General features: G+C 40.1%; 1 protein-coding gene across 1 annotated transcript; it reads left to right on the forward strand.

Moving 5' to 3' along the window:
- The first annotated feature begins 283 nt into the window (after window positions 1-283).
- Window positions 284-8,697, forward strand: hoxd3a (homeobox D3a). Its single transcript, XM_079463509.1, has 4 exons — window positions 284-419; window positions 4,395-4,457; window positions 6,358-6,923; window positions 7,115-8,697. Exons 3-4 carry the CDS (start codon window positions 6,458-6,460, stop codon window positions 7,861-7,863), a joined length of 1,215 nt encoding a protein of 404 aa, XP_079319635.1. The 5' UTR covers window positions 284-419; window positions 4,395-4,457; window positions 6,358-6,457; the 3' UTR covers window positions 7,864-8,697.
- Window positions 8,698-20,859: the final 12,162 nt, after the last annotated feature.

Here is a 20,859-nt window from a genome sequence, read left to right on the forward strand (position 1 = left end):
GACCTGGATGTCTGAGAAGAATACACGGGAACATACGCAGCTCCATTCGCAGTGACACTGCGCCCAATACTACCACCGCTTTCACAATGCTGCTCAAACGGCCATATTTGATTTCCAGCTGTTCGTCGAAAATGAATTCGCTCATCCAGAGGACCCGTTAAGATACATCAAACTGTGCTCTCGAGTCCCAAGACAGAATTCGGTATATGCTTCCGCTCTGTATCTTTTCCGTTTGACCACGTGATTGTCTAAATAATTAATGCAGCACGTCCCCTAGAAACACGGCGTCGTCATTAATCGCGAGGACTCTATCAGACTTGAAAACTGAAGAGATCCAAGAAAATAATATCCAAACGTTCCGGTTCCTCACGCCTCCGTAGCCTGCACGTTCGTTCAGCATTTGAGTCAATAGAAGCTCGGTAGGTACACATTTAAGATTAATATTTGTATCGAATCTGTCAGAATTGTGATAAATTTGTATTTGGATTCAGTCTGCCTTGGAGGACTGACCGAACTTGGTTGTTCTCTTAAATAGCCTCGAGATGGTGTTCAATTGTCTTAACCTCGAAACAAAACCTGTTCAGTAGCAACACTTTTATATATTGGTTAAATACAGACATTACAGAACATTTTCATTTTATAGATGCATTTGCGTACGAGAGATGCGAGAGCAAATCACTATGATATTGGTTTGTTATTGCCCATCCGCCAGGGCATCGGCGAAGGCCTCTTTGTGATTTATAATCCGTCAGAGATGATGTTATGTCCCGATTTACTGGCACCCATTTGTGGGAGACGTGTATGTTTTCTTACATTGAAGGGACAGGCTGAAATTTAGTCCAGAGGTGCATTTGAAAAGCCACTAGTTATTAACGTGTAATAAACAAATAAATATAATTTCTGAAAAAAAACTGGCGTCCTTTCAAAACAACAAAGCAAATATAATTGCCATTGAAATAGTACATTTACAAAACTACATTGAAAAAAATGATACCCACTATTGCTTTTGTTTACATCTGTGCGTTATGTGATTGGATTTATTTCTAAAGCGTTATGATATGTTAAAGAGGGATGACGGTGATCTGCATCGTTGTAAATCATGGTCAGTAATTCCTGAAAGGGCGAGAGGCTGTTGGGGGCCGGGCGTAGACTGTAAATCTTTCACTTTTATTAGCCCGTGAACATATGCTGCAAGGGGAGACGACTCGCATCCTCTCCTCAGGACAATCCTGCGCTCGGCCGCGTTCCCAACCGTTTCATCTCAATTTTTCCGTTCAGCTAAACATCTATACGAGACATTCGCAAACATTTGACTCGAGGTACACAGGCATTCAAACTCCCGAATTGTCTTACGGTTACAAAAAGAAGAGGGTGAAAGGATAGTCATTTATTTACAAGAACCCCACAGTCCACCGACTAACTAGTTATAATCTATACATAAAAAAAACACACACGCATTACACGTTTATTTCCGGTGAAATCCAGGCAACTGCTTCATTAAATGAATAATATAACATTTGGGATGATTTTGATGAATCTCTGTGGCTGACGAGGTCATAAATTGCTGTCATTGCCTGAACCGTAATCGTCAAACAATATTTCAGTGGTCTCTTAAAGCCCAATAACACTAGCACTTTCGTGTAAATAGCAATACAAAAGCACCGTTCTAAAACCCCATTTAATCACAGTCATTTTAAAAGCAGTTAGGCCTATTTCACCCTTTTTATGTGTGATAAAAAAATCAACGCGTTCTATATTAGCAAATTGTTGGTTTCCCCCCCCAAAAAACCACAGACAATAACACGTTTCTTTGTCCTTTATTTGATCATTGGATTACATTATTTCTCTATTTTCGAGCCCATAATTAAACCATTTTATCCTAGCAAAACACTCCGCTACATTGGCTAACCACATCGTAAGAGAGAGAGAGAGAGAGAGAGAGAGAGAGAGAGAGAGATCTTGTGGAAATATGATTTTACAATGGGTGAGGGAATGCTAGTGCTCTTGCTTTTAAAAATGTATTTGTGAGGTGAAGCTCTTTGGAGTAGCAGCCTCAATCAGGACAATCTACGACCCAGATCACGTGAACAAATATGCTTGTATTTTAAGGCAGCGCCTTTATTTGTCATGATAAAGGTTTCCTAATGTCGACTCATTCGGTGAGCCTGCCTCTGTAAAACGTTTTTCTCCTTTCCAATGAGAAGTTGATTGCCAATAATATTTCGCTTTGGAATAAGAAGATCTTCTTGGCTTTTTATTGGTAGCTGAGTGAGTGGCTCCATTCTTTCGGGAATACTGTCTGCATCGGTATATGGAAATGCATGGAAAAGCGCGAGATCAGTTTTAAGACAGTACTGTCTATAGACAAAGGGTGAAGGATTTATACGAGTAGCAGCACTGAGAGATATTGAGACTAGGAAGCGCTGCAATATAATAAATTGACTCACAGGTAAGCAATTGCATGGCAAAACGTAACCTTTAAGCGTGGGTTTACATTAGGCCGTCGTAAAAATATGATTTATTCCATTCAAAGCAGCTGATCTTTATTAATGCCGCTGCCTATAGTAACTGAGCTAGCGCGATTTGAAGACATTGAAAGACATCTTTGGGACTGCTTTACAGCCTTTATGGCATCCATGACTACTTTACAATGTTAGCTCGGACGAATTTTCATTTTGCTTTATTTTATACACATGCACATATTTTGTCAGCTGATTTTGCCATGAAACGGAATTGAACATCTGTGTTATACAATGTGAGGTCGTTAATCACTTTAATTTGTGTTATAGTCAATGCTGTGTTAGACATGATATATGTGGGTTAGGCTATTTTGTTTGCACACGATCAAATCGTTTTGAGTGTTTCTCTCATTTAGACTGCAGTGTACCCAAAAGGATAGTACTTTTAAGCCGCTTCAATCTATTACATATGAATCCGTTTCCAAAATGAAATTTAACAAAATAAATAAGCAATTTAATAAATGTAACTGTAATTATTTGAGCATTATTGTTAAATGGATACTGTGCAACGAATAATAATATAGATGTCTGACGAAATCAAATCCGATTTAAACCTCACATGAAGACTTATACTCTCTTTTCTAATTTTACTTCCATTCATTTTTTTTAAACCAGCTTCGCAACTGAGCTTTGATTACTGAATGATATTTACAAAATTAACACTTATTTTCTAGCTGCTATTAATTGAATATTATTCCGTTTGCAATATTTTTCGAAATGCAGGATGAATTGTCTCATTTAGCCACAAAGCATTTTTCTCGCCCATTGCATTCATTTCGCAAGATCTTACAAAAATCTTTAACACAAATAACGTTTTTTTTGGACGAACGAAATTCGTGTTTCCGATTATTTTAACTAGACGCTACAGAGACAAATAACTTAGCATCTTTACGTAGCAATATAAATAGGCAAATACATAAAAGGCAATGAAAACATTTAAATCAGTAGTACTTATGATATATATTATATATTACCACACACATATAACCAGCCAGAGTCTATTATTTCTACAACCCATTGTTCCATTATGAGTACCAAACTTACCGTGGGAGTGAGTGGGCGAAAACACTGTTGCCTCATAAAGGCAGACCATGTTAAGCTGCAGTGTTCGATACATTTATCCTATTAAGGAAGACTTTGAACCTGACACACAAACTTTAAATACAGGCAAACACGCTTTCTCTTGCAATGCGGTCCAACACCAAATAACCACAAACATAATCGTATCAATAATCCATAGCCGGGTTCCAAGCAGGGTCCTCGCCTCACGATTGAAAAGGCTTTGCCGTGTGAAACCGAACCGAACAGCTCATCTGCCTGGTATGATGTGGATTTAAATATCGTCCTCTCGCTTGGTTTTAAAATCACCGGTGAAAAGTTGTGTACTGTGGATAGTGTTGAGATTACTTGAGTCCCTTCCGTTCGTTGTTCATTAATCAGTGAGTTATTGCAGAGGAAGCCAAAGGTCACACAAAAGGCTTATGAGTGCTAAATATTTTGGTCAGCGTCTCTTTGTGTAAAACCGCTTATGTCAGTTTTTCCTCTTAGATACAGATTTGACTCTTAAAACCCGCACAATTATTCAAATCGTTTAAGCACCAAACTAATTCGTTTAGGCAGAAACCATTTCAGGGAAACGAGTAAATGTATCTGTGCTATAAATGTGTGGTTCAATGTAAGAGCCTAATAAAAGTATTATACAATATTATTATTACGCAATCCAATACTGGGTAAGTAGGTGTTGGGAATTTAAAATGTATGCTACAGTTTTTAGAACCCCATGTATCAACCCCCGTAGAATTCATGAAGAAGGGAAAATTGAACAAAATAGAAAAGAAAAGAAAGCAACAATTCAAATGTGTTTTTATTCTTTAGGTCCAAACCCAAATCATGAAGATCGTTTAAGGGGAAAGCGCGGAGAAACAGCCACAGACTGCGGTAAGTGATTTCTCCCCTTCACATGTTTTAATATTTTGTACTCACATAAAATACAATTTACTTTAATACCTTCTCTGAATTATAATTTGACTCTATCGCAGCTCGTGAAAATTATAGGCAATAAAAAGGAACACGTGCTTCTTGTAAAATCAACGCAATACGATCATTTCAAAATGATTCGGTCTTGCAATGTTGTCTGTAAATCCCCTTTATTTACAACCGATTGTGTTGCTCGGACACCAATACAACAAACATTGTTTACTTGCGTCAACGCACAGCGCTCTGCATCCCTCGATTTTAAATATATGTGTGGTTATGCAAAAGCATCCTCGATTACAAGAGAAATAAAACATCCCTTCTGAGCATGTCCTCATAAAGTCCACACTAATCCGGGCAAAACGTTGCTCCATGGGAAGGTTAGGAAGGTTTTAAGAAGACAACAGTGTGTGTCTGAACTCGGCTGGATTTATACTGGCGGGCTGTCCGCTTTGGCTGTAGCGAGACATTCTTACCCCCAGCCATCCTCCTACGCTAAGAGTTTTACCCCTCTGACGGTATCAAGTCTCGAGGAGCGCCTTTCTTCTCACCCCTCTGTTAGGCCCGTAGTGTGGCCAGTCATAAATTTAGCATGGCTCCACGATGACAGGTGTATTGATATGTATCGCGGGGAGCTTTAGGACGACTAACTATACTGGACGTGTGCTGGTGTAAGCATGTGTTCAGGACGGAAAAATAGAGAAATAAAGCGTGGAGCCTATAGCGAGCTACAGTGCACATTTGGGTTGCGAGAGAACTGAAGGTGCCAGACTGCACCCGACCATTTGTCACGGATCACACTTGCGATGATATTAACATATGTGAGCGAACCACCAGTCCAGCCCTTCTTTGCTCTAAGGTCTAATAACGAAGCCCAAATGTAGAATTAAGAAATGAATAAATGTGTTGGAGCATTTGAAATGTTATGAGGCCTTGCATTTGAGTAGTTCCTTTAATGTTCACAACCAGCCAGTCAGAATCAATACAGCAACAGACGATCATGTAAAAGTCAAAACATAAAACTGGATAAATGTGGAATGAACAGACTACTTCATTATCCTGAAAGCAGTCTCATATATATATTGTACGCTCGAAGGGAAATAGCGGCTCATTGTTTGTGTGTGCGTGTGGTTTATTTATTTTATTTTCATTACGTTATGTGATATATGGGGTACTAGTTAACACGCATTCTTTTAAAATGTGTCTTATGTTTTATAGCTTGATGTAGATTTAAAACCCTTAAAAACGCAAAGATGTCTTGTATTGAGGAATGAGTCTGAAAAGAATGGGATATTGTTTGGAGAGAAATGCTGATGCCCCTTCTGCTGCAGTATCGTTTCACTCAATGGGGTTAAACTTTAACCCTGTTGTTGCCTTATTGCCTAGAGTTCTGAAAGTGAAAAGCTTTGGGGGTTTGAAAGGCAAGCACATGAAAGCCTTGTCAAGGATAAAATAGTAGTGAATGATTAATAAAAAAATAAGAATTTATTTAAAAACAATACTTTGCAATACCTTTATGGAATAAATGCATTTATTTTTGTCTTTGGAATAACTGCGCTGCTAACATTGCTTCCTTTATAATGATATCATTGAAACTATGCTGTCTATCTAGTTGAAATTAATCTATATGCAATTCTTATTTAATATATAGTTAAGTCTGGCAATAACATATTTTTATGGCCCTTCTTTATAAACAATCAAATTAAGAAATGCTCGGCACATAGATTCATGGGTATAAACATATCGATTTAATTAAGAGGGGGACCAGGCATGTGGAGTTTAGGCCTTATAGTGTGTTATAATCTGTTTGTAAACGTACCCTTATTGCAGCAATCTTCACTCAAATTGACTAATTGTCTTTCAGGTCCAAGGACATATCATTTGTGGGAAGCTCCAATCACGTGACCGAGGAGCCCATGCAATTGGATAGGGGTTCACAGGCCTTGCTAGTTTGAAACTTCACAATGCAGAAAACCACTTATTATGACAATGCTGGACTCTTTGGAGGATATTCCTACCTGAAATCTGACTCCTACACATACGGTCCTGCACACCAGGGCTACTCGTCCTCCAGCATAGAGAATGACTATCAAAATCCAATCTGTCCTATTCAAACCACATCAGCCCGTCCGCCAGCACACAAAAATGGAGACATCAATGGCAGTTGTATGCGACCCAGTGCCAGCCACAGCAACAGCCAACCAGAGAATATCATAGAGCAGCAGCAACAGCAGCAGCAGCAGCAGCAGCAGGCTGCCCCTTTAGCGGCTAGCTCACCCAGCCCGAACACCAGCTCCACTCAAAAAAAGAAATCTCCCAGCAGCACTGGCTCCAGCACTGCCACTCCAGTCATCACCAAACAAATCTTCCCATGGATGAAAGAGACCCGTCAAAACGCCAAGCAGAAAAGCACTAACTGCCCAGCTGCAGGTATGTGTGTCTGTGGCAGGAGAGGAGGAGTTTAGGTAGCCTGCATAAAAATGAATTATGTCGTTAATAACTGCACCCAAGGCTTTCGTAGGTCACATTAATAGGGAGGGTTCCTTTGTGTACAGTAGCTCATGTCTCTCACTGGTGATGTAACAGGCAGTGTGACGTTACTAACGCCTTGCATTTTACAGGAGAAACCTGCGATGACAAGAGTCCACCTGGTCCTGCCTCGAAACGGGTGCGCACTGCATACACGAGCGCGCAACTCGTGGAGCTGGAGAAGGAGTTTCATTTTAATCGCTACCTGTGTCGCCCCAGAAGAGTGGAGATGGCTAATCTACTCAATCTGACTGAGCGCCAAATAAAGATCTGGTTTCAAAACAGGAGGATGAAGTACAAAAAAGATCAAAAAGCTAAAGGCATAATGCACTCTCCCCTAGGACACTCTCCGGACAGGAGCCCGCCGCTAAGTGGCTCGAATCATATTGGATATTCTGGTCAGCTTCCGAACGTAAACGGCCTGAGCTACGACGCGCCATCTCCCCCGCCATTCGCCAAACCGCAGCAGAACATGTACGGCTTGGCAGCCTACACGGCGCCATTAGGCGGCTGCATACCGCAACAAAAAAGGTACCCGGGCACAGAATACGACCACCACAGCATGCAAGGGAACGGTAGCTTTGCCAGTGCCAATTTACAAGGTAGTCCCGTGTATGTCGGGGGGAACTTCGTTGATTCAATGCCAGGCTCGGGCCCTATGTTCAACCTCGGCCATCTTCCCCATCCCTCATCCGCCAGTGTGGACTACAGCTGTGCCGCTCAGATTCCGGGCAACCATCACCACGGACCGTGTGACCCCCATCCCACATACACAGACCTCAGCTCTCACCACGCGTCTCAGGGAAGGCTGCAGGATGTGCCAAAACTCACGCATCTGTAAGGATCCCATCCGTGTGCAAAAGCGCAACGCCGCTTTTTTTATTACCTCACTAGTTAAACGAATTTATAAAAGTACACTCCGAGAGAAGCGTAACGTATTATCCTGTATTATTACGACTATTGATATAAGTATTACTGCTATGATTGTAATAATTTTTAACAATAGCTGTGGTCCATTTCTCTCGGCTGTCTCGGAGATGCACAGGAGTGTGTTGTTGTCAGTTGTTTGGTTCTTGGAGGAGCTATATGCGCAGAATGAGGGCAATTTCCATAAAGTATTACTTGAAGGTAAGTTCTGTAGATTTGACAGTTTAGGCATCCATAGAGATGACATTTGTAAGTCGATTCTTTGTTAAGTCGTCTGTTACCGAATCCGTATCATTATTATTTATTATTTTCTCTCAAGATTGTATGACAAACGTTTGTCTCGAGCGAGTATTATATTTATTATTTATCGATTTCCTAACGCACATTATTTATCTTTTGATGTACATTATTTATATGGACAATTGTAGAATTTATTTTGGAGCAAACCCCGTTGACGTTTTCTTAGAACTGGTGCAAACAAGGTAATATTGTGTGACTGGTGTATTTCTGTTTCAATTGAAGAATAAACTATTCTGCAAATGAAGAGATAACAACGCAAGGATCTCGACATTTCGTTTATTTGTTTCTTTTTGTTTGTTTGTTTGTTTTCACAATAATTGGAAATCTGGCAATTTTGTGTCAGTGCCATGTTAATATATGTCTCTTAAAAACACCACACACTCACATCCTTTATACATGTTATTTTGTAAGTTACGTAATTTATGATTAAATTATGAAATGTTAACGATATGGAAATGTTATATTTTATTGTGTTAATCGTTTTGTAAATAAAGCGAACAGACGCAACTGCACATCATACATGTCCATACATCCATGCATTTTCACGGTTACATTCAGTATTCATTAAACGCATTCTATAACTTGCGTAAATGGATAGATTTTTAAATTGAATGTCGCCCAGCTCACATGTCTGAGGCGCCATTTTGGAAACATAAGAATAGTAAACAAAGGAACCTTCGGCACTCTCCAGCATCCAGATGCACTTGAATGTGCGCGCGCACGCACAATGGCTGTTTACAGTAAAAGCGCCACAGTAAATCTTACTACATATTGCAATTATTTTCGATTCAATGGAAGAGGACTACAAGCAATTTCTATTGTCAATTAAGAAACTTTCTTATCGTACTTTTATTCAGCTATATATAAAACAAGTGTAGCCTAAATGTGTTTGAAAGTTCTTTAAAATATGTTATCTTGCAAAAGTGGCCCAATAGGCAAATTTGATCAATTCTGGAAAAGGCTAGAATGCTGTATTGAAAGACCATGACTTTTACTATCTTAAAGAAATCTATTCATTCTTCATAGACTGGGATGGGTCTCCTTAGATGTTCTGCTATGCCCTGAGGCAAAGAGTATGTTTTCTATTATATAAACAGTTACATATATCATTAACTTACACTACGGTTCAAGAATTAATACACATAGGTCTCTGCATTTTAAAACGCACTTTATAATGTCGTAACGAATAGCCTAAAACGTCTCTGCCTTTGTAAGCATCGGCAAGCCTTCTCTGAAAGAATAGGCTGTTTCCCGCTTTCCCCCAGCGAGGCATTTCAAAGCTCATTAATCAAAAACTCGTCGCCTTCAGTCTCGGTACTGATTCCACCTCTTTATGAACAAAGCCTTTTGCTTTCTCAACTCTGAAAACACATTTCAAACTGCAAGAGGCCAAACTTTGTCCAAAGAGAGAGCGAGAGAGAGAGAGAGAGAGAGAGAGAGAGACCGTGACAACACACTCGGGCTACCTACATGGCATGAATGACAGAGAACTCAAAGCTGGAAAGACATGTTGCCAAAGAGCCTCAAAGCGTTCAAAAATTGGGGTAAGGACATATTTCTATTAAAAAACATAAAATGAGAATAATAAATTAATTAAAGTAATAATTTGAATAAAAACGAATCATGGAAAGAAACAGTGATCATAGGTGAAATTGGTGCATAGCCAGATTAATCGATTTTTGCCTTTCTACGAAGTTAACAGCTGCCTGTCCCTATATGGCGTAATAACATGCATTTCCATCCGTCATTATTATGAAATGTGCTCTAAATTAATTTTACCTTCCGCATTAGAAAGGGGACATAGTTTGAACACTAAAAAATGTGAACAGAATATATTATTTTTATTATTATTAAATTACCTGTATAAGGTTAATACATGTTTTGTTATTCAACAGAGGTTAGTAAAATTAAATTAAAAGGGGAAGTAGCCTATATTAAAAGGGGTAATCAATAAATGTGCTAACGCTGAACAGGTTTGTGGAAGTACTTTACACTAACCAACGGGTAATATATATGAATGAAGTAATAGATATTTATGAAGACAGACCTTTTTTTATATTCAAATAAAAATCAATTCAAATGGTTGCTCATAAGTGTTTGTTGTAGGTGCATTAAGGAACAATAAATGACAATATACAAGCAGAAAAATCAGAAATTAATAGGCCTATATCATTTATTTTAAATTGTTGTTTTTCATCTTATAGCAGAATTCCTCTCCAATGGGGTGTTCGTAACCGAGATCATTCTTGAAAATCCTAATTCAGGAACCCATTTCGCCTTTCTTTTTGGTATTTATGTGCAGGCCTCTATCTGTTCAAGTCTAATCTGGACAGGTTAAGCGGTTGGGTATCTCACAGGCCTGTAGGTCTACTCGTTATGGGTGGCTGGATCAAATGCTCGTTAGGGGAAAACAAATTCACTGTTACGACGTTCAGTGTTTAAACAAATGTGAGTCATTGCGCTGTTCTTCGTTGTAGAATCAGCTCAGAATAAACGCACGATAACACGAGAAAAACAGTGCGACTCTTAGTTTGAGTGCTGCAGTTGTCATGGGTGTTTGCTGGATACAGGTCATCAATCACCGATTGTGCACAATTTTCCTCGACAGCAGTTCAGAGTCTTCCGAGGGGAGAAGCCAGATGCGCAGCGTCCATCTTCTGCTCAAAAGGGACAAAACCGCAGAGCCGAGCGCACAGTTTATCACACTATACAATGATGAAAAACCTTTTAGGAAATCTGCTTTATTATTCTTTTGTATTCTTTAAAAATTCATAGAGTGAAATACAAAACCAAATAAAATACAAAGTAGTAAAATGCTGGGAATCATATGTACCTATCCAATGGATGAAAACTGGCTCTCACAAAAATGGCATATTTTGCAGTGTAATTCGTGTATTCGACTTAAATAAGTGACATGGTTTTGTTCACCATGAGTATAGGCATCATAAGTTCATTTAAAATGTTTAATAAATTATGTCTTTAACAAACGGGAGAGGGGTGCATTTAAGTATATCATTTAAAAAATATATGTTATATGGCCGAGATATAAGGTCAGCATTGCCTCCAGACCAGCCACACGGGTAGCTTTTGATTGGTCAGAGTAAAAAGGCCCCGCCCATCGATGTAGGCAATATTTACATGTTGAGTCCGAAAGTACAGAAAGACAAGCGGCGCGAGCTATCATTCACAATTTAAAGTGACGCTTTAGGAGAGATAATGACCTCGTTTTTACACCGTTACCCACGCGGAGACCTGGCGAGACTCACGGCCAAGTACTGTGAGGACCAGAGAAAGACTGGGCGCCAGTCTTACACCCGAGAAAGACAGACAAGCGTTCTGGATCAACCTGTCAACACCCGACTAACTCCGGACACGCTTCAAGGTACTTTCACAGTGCATTATGGTAGAAACGAGGGTCCGGAACGAAATATAAATGTAGCTTACGCATGCTGCACGGGAGCCGTGGACACTAACATCCTCGAGGGCTGCTACGACAACTGTGGGGAAACATGTGAGTTCAGACATACCGACTTTACAACGCATGCGCAAAAGGTCTGCGTATCCGAAAGTTTCTATGAGTCTCGGGAGGGTTGCGACATTGCTCCATCTAACACGTACAGTTGGATGGGAATCAAAAGCAATATCCACCAAAGCAGTACGTTTCGCTTTAACATATCGTTTTGTTTTGTCAATAGTGAAACAATTGTTTGGGTGTTTTTCTGACCTTGTCTACACTTTTCGCAGACAGCAGATACGCGCATGGACCGAGCGACACCACACGCACAATGTTTACCACCAGACAACTCACTGAACTTGAGAAAGAGTTTCACTTCAACAAGTACCTCAGCAGGTCTAGAAGAAATGAAATAGCCCAAGATTTACATCTCAGCGAGGATCGGGTTAGGATCTGGTTCCAGAACAGGCGGATGAAGCAAAAGAAGAGAGAGAGTTTGACCATGAACATTGTCCAGATAAACGTGCCTGGGACCAAACCCAATGTCTTCTCTTAACCCCATATCTATTAACATTTATGTGCCTTATTGATACAAACCCGTTATTTATTATGCACTAATATTTATTGTGTTAACAGTACTGTGCTATGTTCCAACTGTGCCTTTATTCTTAAATATTTAAATAGTATGGAGGTTCGATATAGCTTTGATGTTTGCTGAAGCTTTAATCTTGATAAGTGTTGGGTAGAAGAGCTATCATACCTTAATTGATCTAATTGATTGACTATAACTGCTTGTAAGATGAGCAAATCAATTTCACCAAAGACTTAAGGGAAAGTCCTCTGTGTTCTCTGTCTTCTCTGTCACTTTGACCTCAGGAGTATTACATTTTCCAAGGTACTCAACCCCCTAAAAGATCACCCCTGTCCTTGTCTTTAAGTCATAACTAATTACAAAAAAGACGATCTGCAAAAGTAAATGTATTGAACTTGAACTGAAATAAAATTTGGTTATAACCAAACTGTTTCTGGGCAGAATAGTATAACCTGGTTAACCACAAAAAGTTACAACGTACCAAGTTTTCTCAATCACATCATGACATGAGCAAAATGCTTTTTTCAGACCTCAAATGAAAATATTTCAATATTTTGACAGAACTGAAGGCATGTTAACCAAAGATGAATCATGTGGTGATAAATAAATCTACCATCTATCATATCAGAAAACCGCTGTAGCTGGGAAAATCTTGTAGTAATAAAAAAGTGTAGTCATTATTACGCAGATCTGGATTTGTACCAGGCAGAAAGAACTGTAGATCTGACTTGGTCTCATCACTAAAGGTCAGACCTGTCTGCTGGATTTGCTGTTAACATTGCTGAAACAGCAAATTGGTGATGTTTAGTTGTAGAGAAATGACCTCCCTCCTATTCCTCTCTTTCCGTCTGAGAAAAAGACCATTTCTGGAGTGGTGTGGATTGTTTTAATGTTAGCGGGTCTTCATACATCATCACATTACATTATGCCCTCCATTTGGGGCGCAGCATCATGCCACAGTTGTCACAAGCATGAAAATAATGAAGACTAATAGTTACTAGCTATGAGTCTGTACACACACACACACACAGCGATATACATCCCTCTTCCAGATCTCTCTCTCTCTCTCTCTCTCTCTCTCTCTCTCTCTCTATATATATATATATATATATATAGCCTACATATATATTCTCTACAGTCATGTATATGTTTACAAATAGTAAAAAATATAGAGTCTTGCTTTTTTCCATGAGCACATAACTTTTATACATCTACAGTGGAATCTTTTAATATGCGTATAAACCAGTACGGTTGATAAACAGAAACACAAAATGGAAATTGCGCATACATCTCAATGCAATTCAAGAAATACCTCTGTCACGTTGTATTGGTATCACTTATTTGGATCAACTAAAACAATCAATGATCTTGCACTGTGCAATGAGTTTATAACGACATAAAAAAAGAACCTCCATACACTCTAAAAATGTTGAGTCATTTCAACCCATCGTTGGATCGAATATGGACAAACCCAGCTGTGGGTTCAATTAACCAGAATTTGGCAAATTTGACTTCACAATTGTTTAAAAAAACAGCATTTTGGGTTGAAACAACACAGCATAGATTGATTTATTATTAACCCAACTGTTGGGTTGTTCCCTCTTTGACCCAACGTTGGCTTGAAATAACCCAGCATCCTTTAATCGCATTAAAACACAATTGTTTTTATTTCAAGATGAAAATACTGTTTTCTGGGTGTAGAATGTGGCACCATCGTTTTATCAGTATTTTTCACTATGGACTACATCCTCAACATACATTGAGCTCACCAGCAGCTGATGATTTTGATTTATTTTTATCATTAGGAGATTTAACCCAGCAAACATGGTGCGGTGTTTCTCTCTGTCTCAGAGGCTGGTCCTCCCTTTCTCCTCCACCAACCTGACAGACAAAAAACTTATCACGCAAGAAAGACGCCATAAATTACAGACGCGTAAAAACACCACACCCCACCTCCACCCTCGATCCATATGGATGTCATCCTTTATGGCATGTTCAGTGTGAAATTATGACGGAATGAAACACATCTTCATTTATCTTAAATTTGGCTGTGCGATGAGAGATTCAGATGCTCCGAATTCCACAGCACATCATCATATTAGCCCTGAGACGCAGCGAGAAATGGATTGTTCTGGAGAATGAACTTGGCTTCGCTATAAATTACATCTCTGGATTCGGAGCGGTGTGTTATTATGTTAAAAACTGATGTAATTAGTGCTCTAATTTATGTAACGCTACAAGTGCACCTATTACAGCAACAGGGTTTGGAGTTTAATCTGTCTGTATGATAAAGAATGAATCTCCACACTTTTCATTTGTAATCCCAGACACATTATTTCTGTAAAATGGCCTCCAACTATTAAATATGAAAAATGGCTTGCGGACAGCTTTGTTCGTGGGTCTCAGGTTTTAAGCTTGGCAGTCTTTCCATGAACAGAACTTTACAAATGGTTAATTAAACAACTTATCAGGAGCGGGAGACACCTGTCCTGTCCTGGAGAAACGCTTACCTGAGCACGGGAAAGGTTTTTATCATACTCACTTCCACAGGTATAATATATTCACACCACACTTGTGCTTCAAAAAAGGCACTTCTTAGACAATCGATGGGTTTATTGTCTTTAAAGCGTGAGAGATGATCCGGTTACATATATGCAGGAAAACCCCTGAAACATGCCCTCCGGTCGCGCGTCGTGAACCCGAGCGTGCTTTTGTTATGGTTTGATCTGTCGATGTTAAATCTGTTTTGAAAATGCCATGATTTACAGTATTTCTCATCGTGTTACGTGCATTTTTTTAAATGCTGAGCAAGCCAGTGTTAGTCGGCTCCTGTTTTGTGCATCATGTCTACCTAAATAGAGATTACAGCTATTAAGTAAAGAGTGTTTGCGGGACATTGGTGACACACATTTGCGTCGAGACCTTCATTTCTCTCTCGGGCCCTATCCAACGGACTCTCGCCCATGCGGAAGGCCTCTGGGCCATAAAAGTGGTGCTTGTAAAAGGGGGTGGGCCGGATGGGTAATTATTGTGGTGGGTAGACGTGGTCCATTACGGCCCATGTTATGATCTCACAAAATGGAGGATGAAAGCCCACGCCATTTGCCAGAGATCTCAGGAGTGTTCAGAGATTGCCTTCATTAGGAAAGTAGATTCTCAGCGGACTCACTGGGTCCATATATACACTGTCTCTCTCTCCCACACACACACATACACAAAGAGCTCGATGTTAATGGAGTTTCAGGGATATGTGTCATAATATCGAAAAACAGGGTGTTAATCTTCATGGAAGAGAGAGTGATCGCCGCGTTTGTTCGCAAATGACCGTGCGTCACGATTTTACGCTGATGCATAATGTATGCACGAGGGGAGGCCACCGAACAGGTTATTATCTCTTAGTGGCAAGAACACAGTAATGCACTTTATCAATATCACGTTCTCTCCGAGGGACAACCTTACTTACACACGACAAGAAATGACACCGAGATATATCGAACCGTGAGCCTGAAATCACTGGCCGTTTCTCGCCCGATCTAGGGCAAAAACTCTAAGTGACATTGTGGTGATAAATTCACACAGCTTTGCTATGTTGTATTTTAATCATAGTCAACCGCACACACTTTGCGGGGTTAAATTATTCTACACTCTAGCAGCATCCATTTGATTTCATTTGTAGAATGTCTTGTGGGCAGCAGGGGTGAGAGACCCTTGGCAGTACTGGGAGCGGAGCCGCGCACATATCTAGTGTGTGGAGACACAGAATTGACAATGCATTTATCTTTGAATAATGTAAATGTCTGGAGAATGCAGTGGCTGAGGGGGACAGAGCCAGTGTGGGACGCTGAGGTGGGGGCGGAGCAGGGGCTGGGCTGTCAGGCTCCTTCCGGCGCTATCCCCCTCTCTCCTCCGCCCCATCCCTCCCGCTCTCCTCCACCGCACCGGCATTCGGCCCGCGGCAGCTCCTCACAGCTCATTTGCGGCAGAAACCAAGGGGGAGTTCGTCCTAAAAGTGCTGCCAGGCTCACATTCTCGTTTCTATCCTGATTCTCTCACCGCCACCATCTTTTTCCTGCTTTCCTTTATACTTCTGGATTTCTTGTAATTTTTGTAATTAGTTTCCAGAACAATCCTGCCTTATGGCATTGATCTGCCAGAAGAAGGAAGTCCTGCCCCAAACTCACACGATTGGTAGACCGCTATTGTTGCGATGGCCTGGTAGGCCCGTATTGATGGTGTTTATGCATTTGTCAAATGGGGATATTAGAAGAAAAATTTGAAGAAATATAGGATGGGTAGGAATTAGGGAAGCAAACTTAAAAAGACAATCGTTTAAATCAGTGGTTCTCAAACGTTTTCATTGTAAGGCCCCATTTGTGAATTACTTTGCGGCCCCCCAAATAAAGATCTTATCATTTTTATTAAACCAAAAACATATTCAGTTATACAATGCTGGAATGTCAATTCTTTTGGTTGGTAGTCTTTTTTTATCATGTTTGGTCGCACAAATCTAAGGTAATTTTCTAAATTTCAAAAAATGGCAAAAAATCTGTGGCCCCCTCGATCCATCTCTGGGCCCCCAGTTTGAGAACCAATTATTTAAATGATGAACACCAATGTGTTGATCTTTATGATTACTGAAAAAACAGATATTGACAGCATATTTTTATGTTTTTTCAGGTCTTTGTACGGTACACATATATTTAGGTCTGTGGTATGTGAGTTCGCTGTTTGTTGAGATGCGCATTGTGCTCATAGTTTGTTGGTGCCTGTACAAATAGTGTGTGTGTGCATGTTTGAGTGTTGTGACGTATAGTGCGAACAGTGAAATGGATGGGAGCTGGCAGGCAGACAGCGTTGTTCACTGAGGCAAAGTGCCAGTAAATTGTTTGTCTTCTGCAGTGCAATCCTATAATTCTTCTGGGAGCGGATGACATTGTGCTTGCCAAAGAGAATAATGATAAATGAGCTAAAATCAAACAGGGAGATTTTGTGATGCGTCCTGAGCAGCGGTATAATCTGAATGCATTTGCTGTCCCCTGGCTGATCTCCGTCCCGCCCGCTCAGCACCCTGCTGCCGTTCAGGTGTCTGACCCGCATTTTCACACAACGGCAGAGGACGTATACAACAGTGCAAACATTTACATTTCATATCTCTGCCATTAATCAACATCTACAACAATCTGTGTCGCTTTCAGATGGGGGGGCAGTTACACAACTTCCTTTATTCAAATACATTGCGGGACAATTTGTTTGCCTGTTTGAAGCCACTGACGTCCACTACAGTGTGTGTGTTACCATCTGTTTGGTCCCCGGAGTGTCACAGCAACATGGTTCCACCTTTCTAGCACCGTCGCTAACACGCTTGGTGCGCTACAGAATGGTGAGAGTAAATCTTCAATCTAGACGGCGTCTTAAACAGCATCCTGATTACACCAAGGGTGCGTGTGGTTTTAAACATGAGAAATATGATCTGTTTGGAGACAAATCGGGTCAACTGGGAACCAGTAAAGCAATGATGTGTGTCTCCACTAAAAGCTCTGGAGCTCTCAGAGACGCCCCTGGCCCTACACACACAATTACACAATTTAGCCCATTTAACACATCACTGATACTGCTGATACACACAATGATGTTGCATGCTGTTTATTTTAATCCGCATCTAAAGAGTTAGATAACCCCCCACCACCACCAGTGCTCTTGCAGAAAACTGTACTGTGGTGGTATCAGATGATATAAACATAGTACTTTGAAATAACATGGCACTGAATGAATAACATCTTTATGTACTATGGTATTTACATGGCACATGGTATCACATATGACTATTGCATACCCATCGAAATTTACCACGGTTTGATTATTGTAAAAGTGTAGTAACCATGTTTTGGGGGACTGATTATCATAGTTTTATGGTGGAACATTTTTGATAAGTATGACAAATGAAAACCGCAGGTAAGTTCAGAATGGATCTGTGCAACAGCCTCAGGAGCTGGTAAAGCTCTGCATGCTTCGGATTAATGTCTCACATTAATAAGAATGTGTGTGAACATGATGACCAGAAAGAGAGCAGTTCAAAGCCAAGTGTGTGTGTATACAGATGCTAATAAATACAGACCAGAAACTCAGAAACCGCAAAGCCACACCTTTCAGCACAGTAAGTAAAAAAATTAAAAGATCTGACACAAAACAACGTATATTGCCACTTAACAATACAACATACTATACGACACCACGTTGCACACTATATTGCAGCACAACGTTACACAATGCTAAACAACACAATGCAGGACACATGCCTACCACTCTCTCTCTCTCTCTCTTTGTGTAATCAGTCTTGTTTTGTAGTCTCTCTGTCTGGTCCACCATGTCTGTGTGCTATTTTAATATAAAGCTATAAACTCCATTCCAACTATCATCACTCATTCTCTCGCTTCAGTCTCTGATCTGTGAGCCTCCGCCGTCACTGCTGATTACATCAGCGTGTCTCTGCGTGTGTTTTCCAGCACGGCTGCATGATACATTCAGAGTCAAACAAGACCTCACTTCTACCTGTGCACGTGCGCCGCACATGCAGCCCCTGCTATTATTACTCTATGTTAATTGAATAAATCCACTCATAATGAACGAGGACTGGATATTTAGATGAGAGGTCGTTTTTAAATACATAAAAAAACGGCATATCATTTTCTGCATGGAGCACATTATAATGTCATTGATCTCGGACCTCATGAAAACACCAGAAACTGCTCAAACATTCCAGCCGGACCCGCACATGCGAACGGAGAACCTGCTATTAACAAACAAAGATCTAACAGAGGCATTAAGCAAACATAATATACATTAAATGCTATTAAGTGTAAACCTCAGGACCAAGCAACAAATAGCTGAGATTAAACCCTTGCTAATATGTACGTGATCCCACATCATAACAGTCGCCGTATAATTAAATCGAGCAATAAGTATTTCCAGATAGTCAAATGGGATGTTTGAGTGTGAGATACTGTAAATTCATCTCGTACAGTCAGTGAGGAAAGAAGCCGTGTGATCTGTTTTGGCAAACACAGAGAGATCTGTGTGAGGACCACTGACTCTCAGCCACTGGCAATATTGTCTCAGACCCTGTGCTGCTTTATAAAAAGTCTCCGGACACAATTTAATTTCTGTCAGTACTGAGGCAGAGCAAACAATGGATTTCTTTCAGTTCTTCGCAACCGCCTCGAACTGAGTGGCTTTGTTTGTCGCAATTGGCACCATTCTCTCTCTGATACCCTGTCTCTATCATTCACTTGGTCAGTCTTTGACTGTATATTGCTCTATCTTTTTCTTATTGTCTAACATCTGTTAACTGTAGTCTTCTGTGGACTATTGACTTGCGCACACTGCACAGTAAACCATAAAATACACCTGCTGCAACATTCCTTCTAGTCCCGTCAGAATGAATTACCTATTGCGTTTGTGTATGCATGTGTAGTTCACAGATTCTGGAAAAAACATTGAGCAAATTACCTGTTGTTTTTGGGTGCAATTCTGCTTTGACAAATGAGGATCCAGCACTGAGCGTTTGAAGATCAAGCCCACACAGAATCTGGGCCCAGAACTCCGCAGAAAACTTGGAATACCATCACAAACCACAAGATGGTTTCCAGGTTAGTCTTTTAGGTAAACATCACTTCATCTAGCCTTCTTTTTATGTATCACGTTATAATTCAGTCTGAAAGCAAACCGTCTGTATGATTCAGATTTCATCTGGTTAAATCATGAAATAAGGAATATTGTTTCGTGGTCAAAGCCTCCGCTCATTTCAAGGGAGGCGACTATTTAAACACACATTTATGAGCACTTTTTATTCATATCTCACATCTACGGCAAACTTTTATAAACTCACACTGTACACTACAGTCTCACGGAATCTGCTAAATCCATATTTTAATAAATTGTATAAAGGCACTGCTGTCCGGACATCTGGGATTCGTTATGGAGAAAAAGTCTGTTGGCATCTGATACAGTATATGGTGGTACAACCTAATCTCAAGGCAGTTTGTGACGTAGTCACGAAATTTAGAATCTATTCATTTTCATGGACAAGTCATATTCCCAGTCTTATTTGTGCCAGTCAGCGAGATTTTTTCATGTCACCAGAACGATTTTTTTCATGCAGTCAGCACGACTTTTGATACACATACCCCGTGAGTATAGACATTTATATGTTTCTAGCCTTCTACCTTCACAGGGGCGAAGTGAAATCATAGTAAAACGCACGAATGAGACGGTAGGAATTCACTGTGAGCCACCGTGTAAAATAGGTATGAATTGCCATCAGATTGCGTTGATATCTATTTAAACATATTAAAGATACTGTGTATTAAAATACATTAAATTTGTACTGAGTGGCACGGAAATAAGGGGAAATTCGTGTTCATGAACATAAGTTAATAGATTCTACATTTCGTGACTATGTCACAATTTGTCTTAGAGCCTGGGTTGGGTAGTAGGTGACATCAGGATTAACAAGTGGATAGTGAATAGACGTATACATGTTCTACTTTTTATTGAAAGAACATGAT

The sequence above is a fragment of the Barbatula barbatula genome, assembly GCF_947034865.1.
Source record: "Barbatula barbatula genome assembly, chromosome: 9".
Lineage (NCBI taxonomy): Eukaryota > Metazoa > Chordata > Actinopteri > Cypriniformes > Nemacheilidae > Barbatula > Barbatula barbatula.